This window comes from Doryrhamphus excisus, chromosome 10 (genome assembly GCF_030265055.1).
Source record: "Doryrhamphus excisus isolate RoL2022-K1 chromosome 10, RoL_Dexc_1.0, whole genome shotgun sequence".
NCBI classification, from domain to species: Eukaryota; Metazoa; Chordata; class Actinopteri; order Syngnathiformes; family Syngnathidae; genus Doryrhamphus; species Doryrhamphus excisus.
Window position 1 is genome coordinate 10862007 of NC_080475.1, and position 16072 is coordinate 10878078.

Consider the following 16072-nt stretch of genomic DNA (forward strand, 5'->3'; position numbering starts at 1 on the left):
AACGTTCTGGCTTTTTCAAAAGATCCGCTATGAGGAGCTACATTGTTAGCTAGTGATAAGAAGTATTAGCACAGCGAGTTCCATTCTTTTCTATTTGCTGTACACCAAAAATGTTTGGGATCAGAGAGCAACAGTTCAGGTTTTACTTTCATACATTTGCATATGGATATGCTTCACTCCATATGGATATATCTTCACTACATCCATAAAACTCCTCTTTGGTCTTCCTCGACGACTCCTACCTGGCAGCATCCTTCTACCAAAATATTCACTGGACATGTCCCAAACATCTCAGTCTGGCCTCTCTGACTTTATCTCCAAGGTATCTAACATTTTTTATGTCTCTCTGATGTACTCCTTCCTGATCCTATCCATCCTGGTCACTCCCAATAAGAACTTCCAGAGTAAACACTCTGGAAGACTCCACTGTCTTCCAGAGTGTTTACAGTAAGTACAGTACAAAACTGTGCCAATGAAAAGCTCATTTCCATCTGATGTTCATTTTTTTTCACCATCTCTGGCATCTGACTTTATCGCCAAAGCCTCTAACATGTAATGTCCCTCTGATGTACTCCTTCCTGATCCTATCCATCCTGGTCACTCCCAATAAAAACCTCAGCATCCTCATCTCTATCGCCTATAAAAAGATATATTGTTGGAATATTGTTGCCTTGTGTTAGCTGTTTTTCTCTCTTTTACAACAAGAGTTGTTTGGATCCACTGTCTTCCAGAGTGTTTACACTAAGTACAGTACAAAACTGTGCCAATGAAAAGCTCATTTCCATCTGATGCTCATTCGTTTTCACGATCTCTGGACTCTGACTTTATCGCCAAAGCCTCTAACATGTCCCTCTGATGTACTCCTTCCTGATCCTATCCATCCTGGTCACTCCCAATAAGAACCTCAGCATCCTCAGCTCTCTCGCCTATAAAAACAGATATATTGTTGGAATATTGTTGCATTGTATCGCCAAAGCCTCTAACATGTCCCTCTGATGTACTCCTTCCTGATCCTATCCATCGTGGTCACTCCCAATTAAAACCTCAGCATCCTCATCTCTCCGCCTATAAAAACAGCTGCATAGGGAGATCATTTGGTCACGTTATGTAACCTGTCTTTTCCTCAGTGGCGCTGTCTCTAGACCAAACAACATGGCTGATCTCACCACAGTTTTGTATACCTTTCCTGTAATTTTATTTTATCTATCACACATCACGCCTGACACTTTTCTCCACCCGTTCCATCCTGCCTGCAGACGCTTCTTCACCTCCTTTTCACATTCTCCACCTTCTGTATCTCTTCTCCCTGGAACCTCACTCTTCTACATGGGTCCCTCTCATTCACACACATATACTCCGTCTTGCTGCAGTATATGTGTGTGCACATATCTTCTAAGTGCACAACTTAGAAGATAGCGTCTTGTTTTCTTCTTGCCCTGGCGTGCCCTAATGCATTAATTCTTCAATAAATAAATAGCACAACGTCTACGCTCAGTTTCAGGTCGGGTAAGAGAGATTTTGCATTTCATGAAATGAAACATCAAAACTAGAGCTTTGTCTATAAGTGAAAAACAAACAAATGGAAATCTGAGAGAAGATGGAACCATTGGTCACAGCCATCGCTGCAACCATTTTGAATGTCCTAAAGAGGAAACAAACCACTGGTGTATTAATGACGGATGTCCAATAGGCAGACCGAGGAAAACAAGACCCTAAAATCGGCACAGTTCCACATGTCCAAAATCAGTAGGAAGAAACAAAGCTCATTAAATCCTACCCCTCCATCTGGTACTTTTACAATCAGTAACCGTTACATTTGTTCACTTCCTGCTTTCCATGATACAGTTGAAGTTTAAAAAAAATAATTTTTTTAAATTTTTGTCCCATACCGTCCATATAGTGATATATATATATATAGCACATCATGACTGGTTCAAGACTCTTCATCCTTGTACATTTGTTCACTTCCTGCTTTCTGTAATACAGTTTAAAAATGCACAATTAGGTAGAAAAAAAACAGACATTACGGCCTCTTGGAAGGCAAATTCTAACAATAAAAGAATAGAGAACCAACAGGCAGACCGAGGAAAACAAGACCCTAAAACAACTGCTAGTGACACCAAGAACAACCTGCAGGGGGCAGGAGTGAAGGTATCACTAGAAGACTTCATGAACTAAGTACAATGGCTACACCAGAAGATGTAAAACAACATTAAAAAATATATATAAGCTAATAAGTTACAGTACAGAAGTATGACTTTGATGACTGATAATCATAATATGTATATAATATGTATAACAATGTCTTGTGCAGCCTGCAGCGTTTATCGATGTCATGAGGTTGGCGAATACTCCGTTAACAAATAAAAATAACAAACTGCGTGGGTTGTTTCTCTTTGCAGACATCTGATCGGCTGACGGCATGAAACTTCATTAAAAGTAAAGTTTAGCTGCAAAGTTCCAGCATCCTCCGAGCTGGCTAAAAAAAAAATTGTTTTATAAGATCCGTAATGAGGATGCGAACATGTGCACTAATGTTCGTATTTTTATTGTCATGTATTTCGGGGGTCGTATTAAAATGTCTTGTTGTTCAAGTCACTGTGAGGACACGCTGGTCTTTATGCGTACATTCTGGTCCTCTAATTGCTTACAGCTACGGAACAGATTGATCATTGTGTGTTGTGGAACTTACAATCAAGGAAACACCACTTTGGGGATAATCGCTGCGAGGACAGATTCTTCGTCTTGGCGGTGTCCTCCTAAAAGATAAATTAAAAGTGCTGAAGAACAATATTGTAGTACACATACTGCAACCACATTAATAACCGTTGAACAAAATGATATATCACTCATGGTTATGCCTTTATGAAGCACATCAGGAATACGACTGAAACTTTAGATCAAGAACGGAACAAATCGGTTCGTTTTGGACTGTAAGTTCCAAACAAGAGTGTGATGTTTTCAGAGAAAAATATAATATGAACTCCTGCTCTGTACTGCACTGTCGGACTCCTCTGACACTGATACAAACATCGCCGTCAGTCCACATAGCCAAGACTAAATAAATGAGCAACAGGGCTTTAGCGACACAGACAAAAAAGTCTGGATTTTCTATCAATTTTTTCCTACCACCCCCACCCACCCTCGACCCCACGCTGATGCTGTGGACTTAACTCCCAACTTTGTGTTCACTAATAACTTGCTGAATTCTATTTCAGGCATGTTTCTATTGCACAAGGCACCACTAATGGCTAAGGGGACCAAACATCCTGTGTTCCCACGACATGTTCCTGTTTTCATGCCCTATCCTGTCCTGGGATTTTTTTTTTTTTTTTAAATTAGAAAGTGATGAAAACTAAATAAAATTGACCAGCATGGAGGCACATTGCTGCATACAAAGTATATATAAATATACTCAACAAAAATATAAACGTAACACTTTTTGCTCCCATTTTTCATGAGATGGACTCAAATATTTCATTCATTCATTCATTTTCTACCGCTTTTTCCTCACGAGGGTCGCGGGGGGTGCTGGAGCCTATCCCAGCTGTCTTCGGGCGTAAGGCGGGGTACACCCTGGACTGGTCGCCAGCCAATCACAGGGCACACATAGACAAACAACCATTCACACTCACATTCATACCTATGGACAATTTGGAGTGGCCAATTAACCTAGCATGTTTTTGGAATGTGGGAGGAAACCGGAGTACCCGGAGAAAACCCACGCATGCACGGGGAGAACATGCAAACTCCACACAGAGATGCCCGAGGGTGGAATTGAACCCTGGTCTCCTAGCTGTGAGGTCTGTGCGCTAACCCCTAGAACACCGTGCCGCCCCGACTCAAATATTTATTATTATAATTTATTAGGGGGTCTGGGGACCATTCAGTATCTGCTGTGACCACCATTTGCCTCATTCGCATAGAGATTGTTAATTGTGGTCCACTCCTCTTCAATGGCTGCGCAAAGTTGCTGGATAACAGATAACAGAACTGGTACAAGCTGTCATATACGCCGGCCAAACATGCTCAATGGGTGACATGTCCATGCCCATTTTTCATGAGACGGACTCAAAGATCTGAAATTAATTCCACATAAACAATATTACAATTTCTCTCCAAATTTGTTCACAAATCTGTCTAAATGTGTGATAGTGAGCACTTGTGCTTTGTTGAGATAATCCATCCCACCTCAATGGTGTTCCACATCAAGATGCTCATTAGACACCATGATTAGTGTAAAGGTGTGCCTTAGACTGTCTGCAATAAATTAAAATTGAATTTTTTATTTATTAGGGGGTCTGGGGACCATTCAGTGTCTGCTGTGACCACCATTTGCCTCATGTAGTGCAACACATCTTATTCGCATAGAGATTGCTAATTGTGGTCCACTCCTCTTCAATGGCTGCGCAAAGTTGCTGGATAACAATGGGAACTGGTACAAGCTGTCATATACGCCAGCCAAACATGCTCATGTTTCTTGTGGGTCCAGCCAAAATGGCTTATTATTGGAGGGCAGCGGGGTGTGCGGGGACTGCTGGGGTGCTGGGCACCAATCATTTATTGAATTGGTAACTGCTATGGCGTGGAGAAGGGGTAGGATTTAATAAGCTTTGCTTCTTCCTGCTCCCTTTCAGACATGTGTAGTAATGAGGTGTTGTGTGTGTGTGTGTGTGTGTGTGTGTGTGTATATATATATATATATATATATATATATACACACACACACACACATATACATTGTGGTCCACTCCTCTTCGATGGCTGTGCAAAGTTGCTGGATAACAATGGGAACTCGAACAAGCTATCGTATACGCCGGTCAAACATGCTCAATGGGTGACATGACCCGGTGAGTATGCTGGCAATGCAAGGTCCATGCAACATGGGGCCGTGCATTATATTGCTGAAACATTCTTAATTTCTTAATTTATTTCAGACATGCATACTATGTTACATTATTGTTTCTCACATATACACTTACAATACATTACACTTACAATATATATATATAAATATATTGTAAGTGTATTGTATTGTAAGTGTATGTGTATATATATATATACACTGTATATATATACACTGTATATATACACTTACAATATCTATATATATATATATAGATAGATATTGTAAGTGTATTGTATTGTAAGTGTATATATATATATATATATATATATATATATATATATATATATATATATATATATATATATTGTAAGTGTATTGTATTGTAAGTGTATATGTGAGAAACAACAATGTAACATAGTATGCATGTCTGAAATAAATTAAGAAATTAAGAATTAAGAATGTTTCAGCAATATAATGCACGGCCCCATGTTGCATGGACCTTGCATTGCCAGCATACTCACCGGGTCATGTCACCCATTGAGCATGTTTGACCAGCGTATACGATAGCTTGTACCAGTTCCCATTGTTATCCAGCAACTTTGCACAGCCATCAACGAGGAGTGGACCACAATTAACAATCTCTATGCGAATAAGATGTGTGAAAATGATAAAATAAGTGCACATTTCAATGTGGCCTTTTATTGTGGACAGTCTAAGGCACACGTCTACACTAATCACGATGAGTCTGATGAGCACACCAGTGAGGTGGGATGGATTATCTCAGCAAAGCAGAAGTGCTCACTATCACACGTTTTTGTGAACAATGTTTGAGAGAAATGTTAATATTGTTTATCTGGAATGAATTTTAGATCTTTAAGTCCACCATATTGTATTATTGGAAGTGATGAGCTTCATCCTGCATGTCATTCGGAGTGTATCAAGATACGTATAGTAATGGCCTTTGTAATAGAGAGAGCTAGTGGTTCTGTGCCGGCTACAAAAGTGTGTAAAAGTGTCGAATGTACTGCAAAAAAAAATCGATGTGATGAGGTAAAAGTTAATCTATAACCATCATCAGTCATGAGAGCAGAAGATTAAGCAGCGCTGCATCCATCTAGTTGCTACGCAACACAATGATTCACGGCAACTCTCAAGCGGTATTCATAATCGTATAATTCATTTGGATGTAACATTTAAATGTAAATAAAGTTGCGCATTGTGAAAAGTAAAAAATGCACCTCACAAAATTACCGGATGTGAATGAGCAAATGCTATTTCTGTCAACAACAACAACAACATGAACGCCGCTTGAGTTCGGCACACGATAAAAAAAAAAAGCGATGCTGGGCCAGCATGGCGTTATAAAAGCAACAGCGACCGCATTCCCCAGTTTGCACAAGTCACCGTGTATGACAGCATCGCGGCATCACAAGATTCTTGGCAGCGACAATCCCCCCCCCCCTGGACGCCAAGATGAAAGACAGACAAAAAATAATTTGGTGCTACGGGGGCCCGGGGGGGAGGGGGGTTAGTGCATTAAGGGAGCTTGTTTTCTAATAAATTAGCAGAGGATGGAAAATAATCACCATAAACCACGGAAAACACAAAGCCACTCATGAGTGGTTGTTTTTTTTGTTGTTTTTTTTTTTTAAAAAGGATGTTTTCTCACCTTCCACCTCATGTTGATGCGCAATATGCTGAGTGAATTTTAGTGGCTTGCTTTGCTAGACCAGAAATACATTTGTTTTAAAATCCTAAACTGTGAAATTACCATCAAGCTTTTTTTTTTTTTTTTAAATCATGCGGATAAACTAATTATTTAAAGTCGTTAAGGAGGAAATAACACAGCCTAAAGCATGTCTGTGAACACACACAGAACAACATTTGGCAGGCGTAAAGATGCTATTTTAAGTGGAAATTATTTGAATGCTTTATTAAGACTGAGAGCATTTTTTTGTATTTTTGTATAGTTTTTGTATTTTTCTGTTTCTTGCCAATAAATTTAACAGCCTGTTTTTTTTTTTTTTTTACTTTATTTGGGCAAATATATGAATCATTACAGTACATTCCTTACATCAATGAAAATATAATTATTTCCATTATTATTATTTTTTTATTATTTACATTTGTATTCAACTATCTGATCCCAAGCCAAAAAGGAGTAGGTAGAAGCAAAAGCTTATAAATGCCTACCCCTTTTTGCAAGATATAATCATGTTCATGCCACTGTCTTGTTTCCCCTGTTATTATTATCATTGTAATATTATTATTAGCATTATTGTTATAATCTTTATCATTATTACCATCATTATAATCATTATTAATATTACAATTTTCATCATTATAGTTGAAAATTTTCTGATTTTTTTTTTAATTTTAATTTTACAGACTTCATTGGTAATATATTTAAGGTATTTCCCGGGTTCAAAATTGAATTATGTTCCATTTTGTAAAGAACAGCACAACAAATGTTGCATGCAGCTAAAACGTTGACTGCTTATGCCGCAGTTTATTGTGCTTTGTTTTGCTCGTCTGCTGTATCGCCTCGGTTTGAGATAGCGGTATACACACACACACACACACACACACACACACACACACACGAGCGCCCGACTGTAGTGTGAGGCGATGCTTTCCATCGCTGGGAAAAGGCTTATCATCACTGAAGGCAATCCCGTCTCGGGACTGAACTTGATCCTCAAAGACGACACCGTAGAGACAACCGCCACAATTTGGGAATGGAATACTCTTCCTGTTATATGAGCAACACAACAATGTTGCGGCAACTTTTGCTATATGAGTGGATTCCAAAATCCCACGGCTGGTGATCAAACTGAGATCAGTTTAGGTAGGATTCGGTTTTTAACGCAAATTTCCATACACAGTCTCAGGTATTGTATAACATTTTGTTAAACAAACTAGTCCATTTACTCTGTTTTGTATCATTCCACTGAATCGATTCCCCAAATGAAGACTAATTCTTTAATTGAGTGACACTGCAAAATAACCCGACACCAATAACAAAGAAAGTCGGGAATGCCGGCAATTTGACAAAAAACTACATGATGGACTATCAGCAGACATTGCGTGTAAATGAAAAAAAGCAAAAGCGAAACGGACTCGCTTTGAAAATTTAGAATGAACGCTGAAACTTGGCTGAAATGCTGTGGAAATATGATAAAAGGTAGAATGAAAGAAAGAGCACATTGGAATCTGATCCAACCATCTCTGGGTCTGGATTCAAACCCTCTACCAGCTCCAACTTTTACTAATTTGTCCCAATTGGAGTAGAAGTAGATTCTACCAGATAAGTCTACTGTCATCTCCCATCATTGTGTGTGATGATGTGTTTAATGTTGTATATTTAGTGATTTTGTTATTCCATGTACATAAGTAAATATTCGAACTTGGGTCTCCTAGCTGTGAGGCCTGCGTGCTAACCACTCGACCGCCGTGCAGCCCTCTCCATGTTTTGTTTACTGTAAATACGTCTACATGTGATTGCATTTGTTGATGTTAATAACATTTCTTTGGTTTACATACGATTGGTTGTAAAGCACATAATAATAGTAAGTTTTGCTGTTTATTAAATATGATTAGAAGGGAAATAAAAAGACTTTCCAAAATGTATAGATGTCCCGTGTGTCCAAAATGTTCTTACTGTTAGAAAAAAAAGTACTGTATTTTCTGGAGTATAAGGCCAAAAATGGTAATGGTATTATTTCATTTGAACATGCATCAGATTACAATTGAATGCATCCCATAATCAGTTCCCAGTTCCACATGTCCAAAAGGAGTAGGAAGAAGCAAAGCTTATTAAATCCTACCCCTCTATCTGGTACTTTTACAATCAGTAACTGTTACATTTGTTCACTTCCTGCTTTCCATAATTCATTCATTCATTCATTTTCTACCGCTTTTCCTCAAGAGGGTCGCGGGGGTGCTGGAGCCTATCCCAGCTGTCTTTGGGCGAGAGGCGGGGTAAACCCTGGACTGGTGGGCCAGCCAATCACAGGGCACATATGGACAAACAACCATTCACACTCACATTCATACCTATGGACAATTTGGAGTCGCTAATTAACCTAGCATGTTTTTGGAATGTGGGAGGAAACCGGAGTACCCAGAGAAAACCCACGCATGCACGGGGAGAACATGCAAACTCCACACAGAGATGGCCGAGGGTGGAATTGAAACCTGGTCTCCTAGCTGTGAGGTCTGCGCGCTAACCACTTTTCCACCGTGCCGCCCGCTTTCCATAATAATTTTTTTATTTTTTTTATTTTTAAATTTTTTGTCCCGTACCAAATTACGAGGTGATATGACCATCCAATGACATAATGGGTACCATAGTAAGTGTCCATATAGTGATATATATAGCACATCATGACTGGTTCAAGACTCTTCATCCTTGTACATTTGTTCACTTCCTGCTTTCTGTAATACAGTTTAAAAATGCATAATTACTAGGTAGAAAAAAACAGACATTACATCATCTTGGAAGGCAAGTTCTAACAATAAAAGAATAGAGAACAGTCTGAATAGGTGTAAGATATGCTAACACAATGGTTATTATTCAGCTACTCAAAAAATAAACATGAACAGGAAAGGTGTCCAGTGTTTTTGTAACATAAACAGTTTTTTTTTCATTTAAAACCCCACCTCTTTAAATCTGTTTTTAATGTTTTAACTGTATATAAACGAACGAATGTTGTATTTTAACGTATCTTTTACACTCTTTACTTGTTTTTATTCAACTCCATATTTCCGTAAAGTGTCTTTGAGTATTTTGAAAAGCGCTATACAAATAAAATTATTATTTATTATTATTTATAAGTCGCTCTGGAGTATAAGTCACAGGAACAGCCAACCTATGACAAAAAGTGCGACTTATAGTCCGAAAAATACGGTCTTATAATATGAATATCTGTTTTGGAATCTAAAGTTAGACTGAATAAAAGGTTGGTTTTTTTTTTCTGTGATCCTGTTCCGGGCCAAATTGTATCTGAGTAAGCGTGTGCATGTTGTGTGTTGTGCAATGCAACCCCTCGAGTGCAGAACCTTTTCAGATTTTGTGTGTGGGTGTTTGTTGTTAGCACCGGCATTTCATTTCATGTGTGCACCAATAAAATATCAAGGCGGATGTTAGAAAGGCAACACACATTGATCCCGAAAGGCAAACTTCTTTCAGTAGGTTGGTCACATGTAACCTTTTTTTTTAAATTTATTTATTGAGATGTATTTGTGCAAGGGAATAAACCTCGGAATGAAGCAAGAGTGCTTGGCATGGTAGCCTTCTACACGCTAACTGGACATGCTCTAATTGGACAGATGGCTTAATTGCTGCTTTACTAGTTAGCTAATATTACCCGGTTCAGACAGCGGAATGGAGTCCGGCTTAATTAGCGCTTCCCTCTGAAACATCTCCCTTAATTCGCTTGGACACGACACAATTTTAGGTTCTGTTTTGTTATTGGAAGCGACTGTGACAGAAACTCAAACCTAACGATTGAAGTGCTTACAATGCAAAGTGACTTAGCCAACTTGACCCGTCGGTGTCGGTAGAGCGTGTTTCAAACGCTGATTGCCCAAACTAATCAAAAAGACATTTCTCTTCTTGTGGCCGCTGAATCTTAAAACTTTGCAACCAGCAACGTAATGGGCTTCTCATTAAAGTCTTGACGGTGTGCGCCTTGATCTGCACCGAACAGTCAAATACACGCAGGCACGTCAGGTTCTGGCCGGCATAATTGGCCCACTTGAAAGTTTTCCATAAACTATTTAACAACCGCTGAGGAAAAAAAAAATGGAAATATGCCAAATGTATTTACAGGCGTCTCGCAGTTCACTCTAAAATCATTCATTCATTTTCTACCGCTTATCCTCGCTGGAGCCTATCCCAGCTGACTTCGAGCGAGACGCGGACGGGGTAACACCCCTGGACTGGTGGCCAGCCAATCACAGGGCACATATAGACAAACAACCATTCACACTCACATTCATACCTATGGACAATTTGGAGTCGCTAATTAACCTAGCATGTTTTTTCGGAATGTGGGAGGAAACCGGAGGAAAAAAAAAACCCACGCATGAACATGCAAACTCCACACAGAAATGGTCGAGGGTGGAATTGAACTCGGGTCTCCTAGCTGTGAGGCCTGCACGCTAACCACTCATCCACCGTGCAGCCTACAGTAATTTAATTTAATGGTGTTACAAACATAATAATAATAATAACATGGGTTAACATTGTGGCCGTAATCCAAACAAAACTCTGATGTCACTTCCTGTCCACATGTTCAAGCAATATTTATTGCAACACACACATAAGCACAAGTATTGTTCATGTCTTAAATGGCTGATTTTCTTTGATTATATGGACTATATTGGGTAATATGAATGGGAAATGAAACCAAAAAAATGGCGGCTGCAGTGTTTGGGTGACCAACCCAATTTAACCGTGTAGGTTTGGGGAATGTTGCGCCACATTAGTTCTGCTTTTGATCTCTGATCAGACGTGCCGATATGCGTCCATATATAATATCGGTGCAATCGGCCAATCACGAGTTAATCTTTTTGATGGCAAACAAAGTAGCTATCAATGGATGTGTACAATTTGCAAAAGCCGTTATGTTGACCTTTTAACTCATTGAAGAGAATGTCAACAGAATGCTATGATAGACTGTGATGTACAAGGTTATAGTCCTCCGGTCATTTCATCTTCATCTTTCATCAACGGGGTGTGGCTTGCGCACTTTGCAAATTTTCTGAGCAGCGCAGTCTGGCGCAGCGCCGCGCACCCACACTTCCATCCTCCCACCAACGCAAGTGGTAAAAGAGGGATGAGAGAAAGCATGAGAGAATTTAAAGGGATAGTTCAGATTTTTTTTTGACATGAAGTTGTATAAGCAGTGAAGTCCGTCAACAACGACTCCCCTCTCCACTTCCTGTCCTGAGTCCTGAGTTCTGGTTGGGTTTTAGTGCTGAGGAAAGTAGTTCCAGGTAGTTGCTGGGGACAGTTTGGCGTCTCAAAACAATAATGCTAACAAATAATAAATGCTGACGAATTTGTCACTGCGCTACGCTGAAAATATGGACACCTCTCATGGTGCGCCGCCATACCCTCTAATCACCAAATTGGCTGACCAAATTACCACTGCGCTTCACCACCCTGCGCCACGGAATTAGAGTCCCTTTGTGTTCACAATAAAGTTATTGGTCCTATTTCGACATACAAAAACCACAAGGATCTCCAGAATCAGACAACCAACCTGCGTTCCCCCACTTCTGGAAGGTGAATGAATAGAACAGAAGTCCTGGATAGACAGACGGAAGTATAGAAATGTAAGGAAAAAGCGTCCCGTCCTGACAACACCATTCCTTCAATGAGCGACTATTTGGTCTTTTCCATTCACATTCATATCCGTCCCCGCCGTCACGTCTCACCTCATGTAAGCGCTGGATATGCTCTCTGCACGTCTCTAAGTCGCTGTCTCCAGGAACCACAATCAATCCCAGAGGAATGGCTGGGGACACACAGACGCAAGACAATTACTCGACTGCAACTTCGATATCCTTTTACATCAAACCTGAGCAAACCGTGGACCATGTGTGGAATGTTAAGCCTTTTTAATATACAGTATAATAAACAGGAATAAGTCCCAGCAGCTCCTGTGTGTGTACAGAGCGTGTAGCGAGCTCGATTCTATGGGACCGAGAGAGATGCAGAAGCAATCGATTTTGGGGGGGGGATTTATTCTATAAAATCAGAGACCAAGAACAGACAATTAATCTTCATTTATTGTTGAATTACTAACAATAAAATGGAGAAAAAAAGGCTAAATAGACGTCTGTTAACGCAGTGATTTTCAACAACTGTGTGCCGTGAGGAATTATTCAATATCACTTTTTTAATTAACATGTATTAATAATTTTCTGCAAATATTATGTCATTGTTGCGTGTCGTTGGTAATGTAATATTAGACTTAGTGATGCACGTGAGTGGTAGTGGTGACATTTTGTAACATTGTTGGTTAAAATTAGTATGCGGATCAAAAGGATCTGCTGTGGCGAGTCCATAATCAGGAAAAAGCTGAAAGAAGTAAATAATGTTGGTTATTTGTGTGCCGCAAAATTTTTCCAACATAAAAAAACGTGCTGTGGCTCAAAAAAGGTTGAAAAACACTGTGTTAACGTACCCGGAATAGGTGGTAAGTCAACATAACTATAGTCTAAACAACATAACATAGAGCGCCCTCTTGTGGGTATCAATGTAGAAAAAAACTGTTCCAGAGTATAAGTCGTAGAACCGGTCAAATCATGAAAAAAAATGGAAATATGCCAAATGTATTTACAGGCGTCTCGCAGTTCACTCTAAAATCATTCATTCATTCATTTTCTACCGCTTATCCTCGCTGGAGCCTATCCCAGCTGACTTCGAGCGAGACGCGGACGGGGTAACACTCCTGGACTGGTGGCCAGCCAATCACAGGGCACATATAGACAAACAACCATTCACACTCACATTCATACCTATGGACAATTTGGAGTCGCTAATTAACCTAGCATGTTTTTTCGGAATGTGGGAGGAAACCGGAGTAAAAAAAAACTCACGCATGAACATGCAAACTCCACACAGAAATGGTCGAGGGTGGAATTGAACTTGAGTCTCCTAGCTGTGAGGTCTGCGCGCTAACCACTCAATCCACCGTGCAGCCTACAGTAATTTAATTTAATGGTGTTACAAACATAATAATAATAATAACATGGGTTAACATTGTGGCCGTAATCCAAGCAAAACTCTGATGTCACTTCCTGTCCACATGTTCAGGCAATATTTATTGCAACACACACATATAAGACATACAAGTCGTAGAACCGGTCAAATCATGAAAAAAAAGTGTAAAAAAAAATGTTAAATTCGGTGCTCAAGCTCAGCGTTATATATGCACAGCTTGTGTTTGGGAAAATAGACGCACGAGTGCCGCCAACACTGCTGCAGAGGTTGGAGGGGTCAGCGCTCAGACCATATGCCCCCGTATCGCTTCAAATTGGTCTCCATGGCGGTTCTTCCAGAAGCTGTTTACTACTCAGAACTTGATGATATCCATGGACTTCATTGATTAAAATGGTGGCTATATTTACAGTATGTGTGTTTGAACACACTATATTCTATACTTCTATATATATTTTTGTGCCAAGCTGACAATATGTTGATTTATTTACCAATTTATTTAATCCATATCCATTGACATTATATTGACAGTAATAGATTTTCATACTGAAACATAAATAAATATATACTGTATAGCGAGAAAAAGACAATTATTTTTGCCCTTGGCTTATTCATGTGGTTCTTCAATTGATTTGCATATTTTTTCACCATTTATTGATTAGACTTGGGTCTTAGGGCACCATGCTGCACATACAAATAATCACAAAAAAAGAACATACTGTCTGTGCTATCGCTACTACACCACCTTGTGTCGGAATACAGAACGGCATGTACAGTAGAAGAGGAAAGCCGTTTGTGTGACATATTTCATGAGTCATAAGTTGCTTAAGATGGGGACCAAAAATAAAAAATGCAACGCTGATTGGGGGATGGTTGCACCACGGGTGACGAAACACACAAACACGTGTATTTTATAGCCATAACCTTTCATAATAGACATTAGATCCCAAAATAATACACAGTCACAATAGGGATGTGTCATTGAATTAATGCCATTGCTTCTGTAATGTGAAACAAGGAGCAGATGAGAATTGATATGATGATTGATATGCATTTTGTCCAATGAGCAACAACAGTGTCTGAAAAGTAAGCCAATGGGAGTAAAGTAAGGCCAAGAATAAAATGCTTTGTAAAGTAATACAAGGAATAAGAGTCATGAACCAGTCATGATGTGCTATATATATATATATATATCACTATATGGACAGTTACTATGGTACACATTATGTCATTGGATGCTCATATCACCTCGTAATTTGGTACGGGACAAAAAATTAAAAAATAAAAAAAATAAAAAAATTATTATGGAAAGCGGACGGCACGGCGGAAAAGTGGTTAGCGCGCAGACCTCACAGCTAGGAGACCAGGGTTCAATCCCACCCTCCGCCATCTCTGTGTGGAGTTTGCATGTTCTCCCCGTGCATGTGTGGGTTTTCTCCGGGTACTCCGGTTTTCCTCCCACATTCCAAAAACATGCTAGGTTAATTAGCAACTCCAAATTGTCCATAGGTATGAATGTGAGTGTGAATGGTTGTTTGTCTATATGTGCCCTGTGATTGGCTGGTCACCAGTCCATGGTGTACCCCGCCTCTCGCCGGAAGACAGCTGGGATAGGCTCCAGCACCCCCCGCGACCCTCGTGAGGAAAAGCGGTAGAAAATAAATGAATGAATAAATTATGGAAAGCAGGAAGTGAACAAATGTAACAGTTACTGATTATAAAAGTACCAGATGGAGGGGTAGGATTTAATAAGCTTTGCTTCTTCCTACTCCTTTTGGACATGTGGAACTGTGAATTGATTATGGGATGCATTCAATTGTAATCTGATGCATGTTTACCACTACAATGTATGGTACTGAGACTGGAAACGGGTATGCAGTAAATTAATACAATTACTGAAATTGTATTAGTAATGCTGTATATATATTACCTATACTGTGTTATTACTTCCAGCAATGTGCAGAGAGCACCATAGCAACCAGTAGTAGCAACTCCATTACACAATACTAAGATGTGTCCAGGCTGGTCCACTAATACAATACAATCCAAATGGTTCTATAAGTAATATAGTGTATTTTTCCTTACATGCTTGCCGTAGTTTGTCATTGTCGTAGTGCAGAGCCTCATAGTCACCCATGCTGATTCTGCTGACTCGAAGCCGCAGCTTCTCCGGGACCGGCTGCTGGCTGAGACACAAACAGCAAGGTGCCGATTTAAGTCCAAAACTGTTTTAATGACTCCGAAGATTGTGAGGTGTGACTTACTTATTGAGATGTTGCAGGGATGTCCGCCGTTTGGTCTTCTGGACCATGTTGGCCTGGTTTCTGAGGCTGATGTTGATGATAGAGGGAGCGAGTCTACATGGTTCCCCATCCACCTGGATACAAACAATACAAATGTTTAATAAATATTTAATGAATAAACCACCGTCTATTACATGATAGTTAGTTAGTTCATGAATTAAAAGTCGCATACAAACGTTGTGGGGC

At 39.7% G+C, this 16072-nt stretch overlaps 1 protein-coding gene across 1 annotated transcript in view; it reads right to left on the reverse strand.

Moving 5' to 3' along the window:
* Nucleotides 1-16072, reverse strand: part of LOC131137647 (diacylglycerol kinase zeta-like) — a 56518-nt gene that overhangs the window by 22480 nt on the left and 17966 nt on the right. The window contains exons 22-26 of the mRNA XM_058085831.1: nt 15848-15960; nt 15669-15769; nt 12296-12375; nt 12121-12165; nt 2693-2759 (exon numbers count right to left, since the gene is read on the reverse strand). Coding sequence (XP_057941814.1) covers nt 2693-2759; nt 12121-12165; nt 12296-12375; nt 15669-15769; nt 15848-15960 — 406 coding nt within the window. The remainder of the gene's footprint in view (nt 1-2692; nt 2760-12120; nt 12166-12295; nt 12376-15668; nt 15770-15847; nt 15961-16072) is intronic.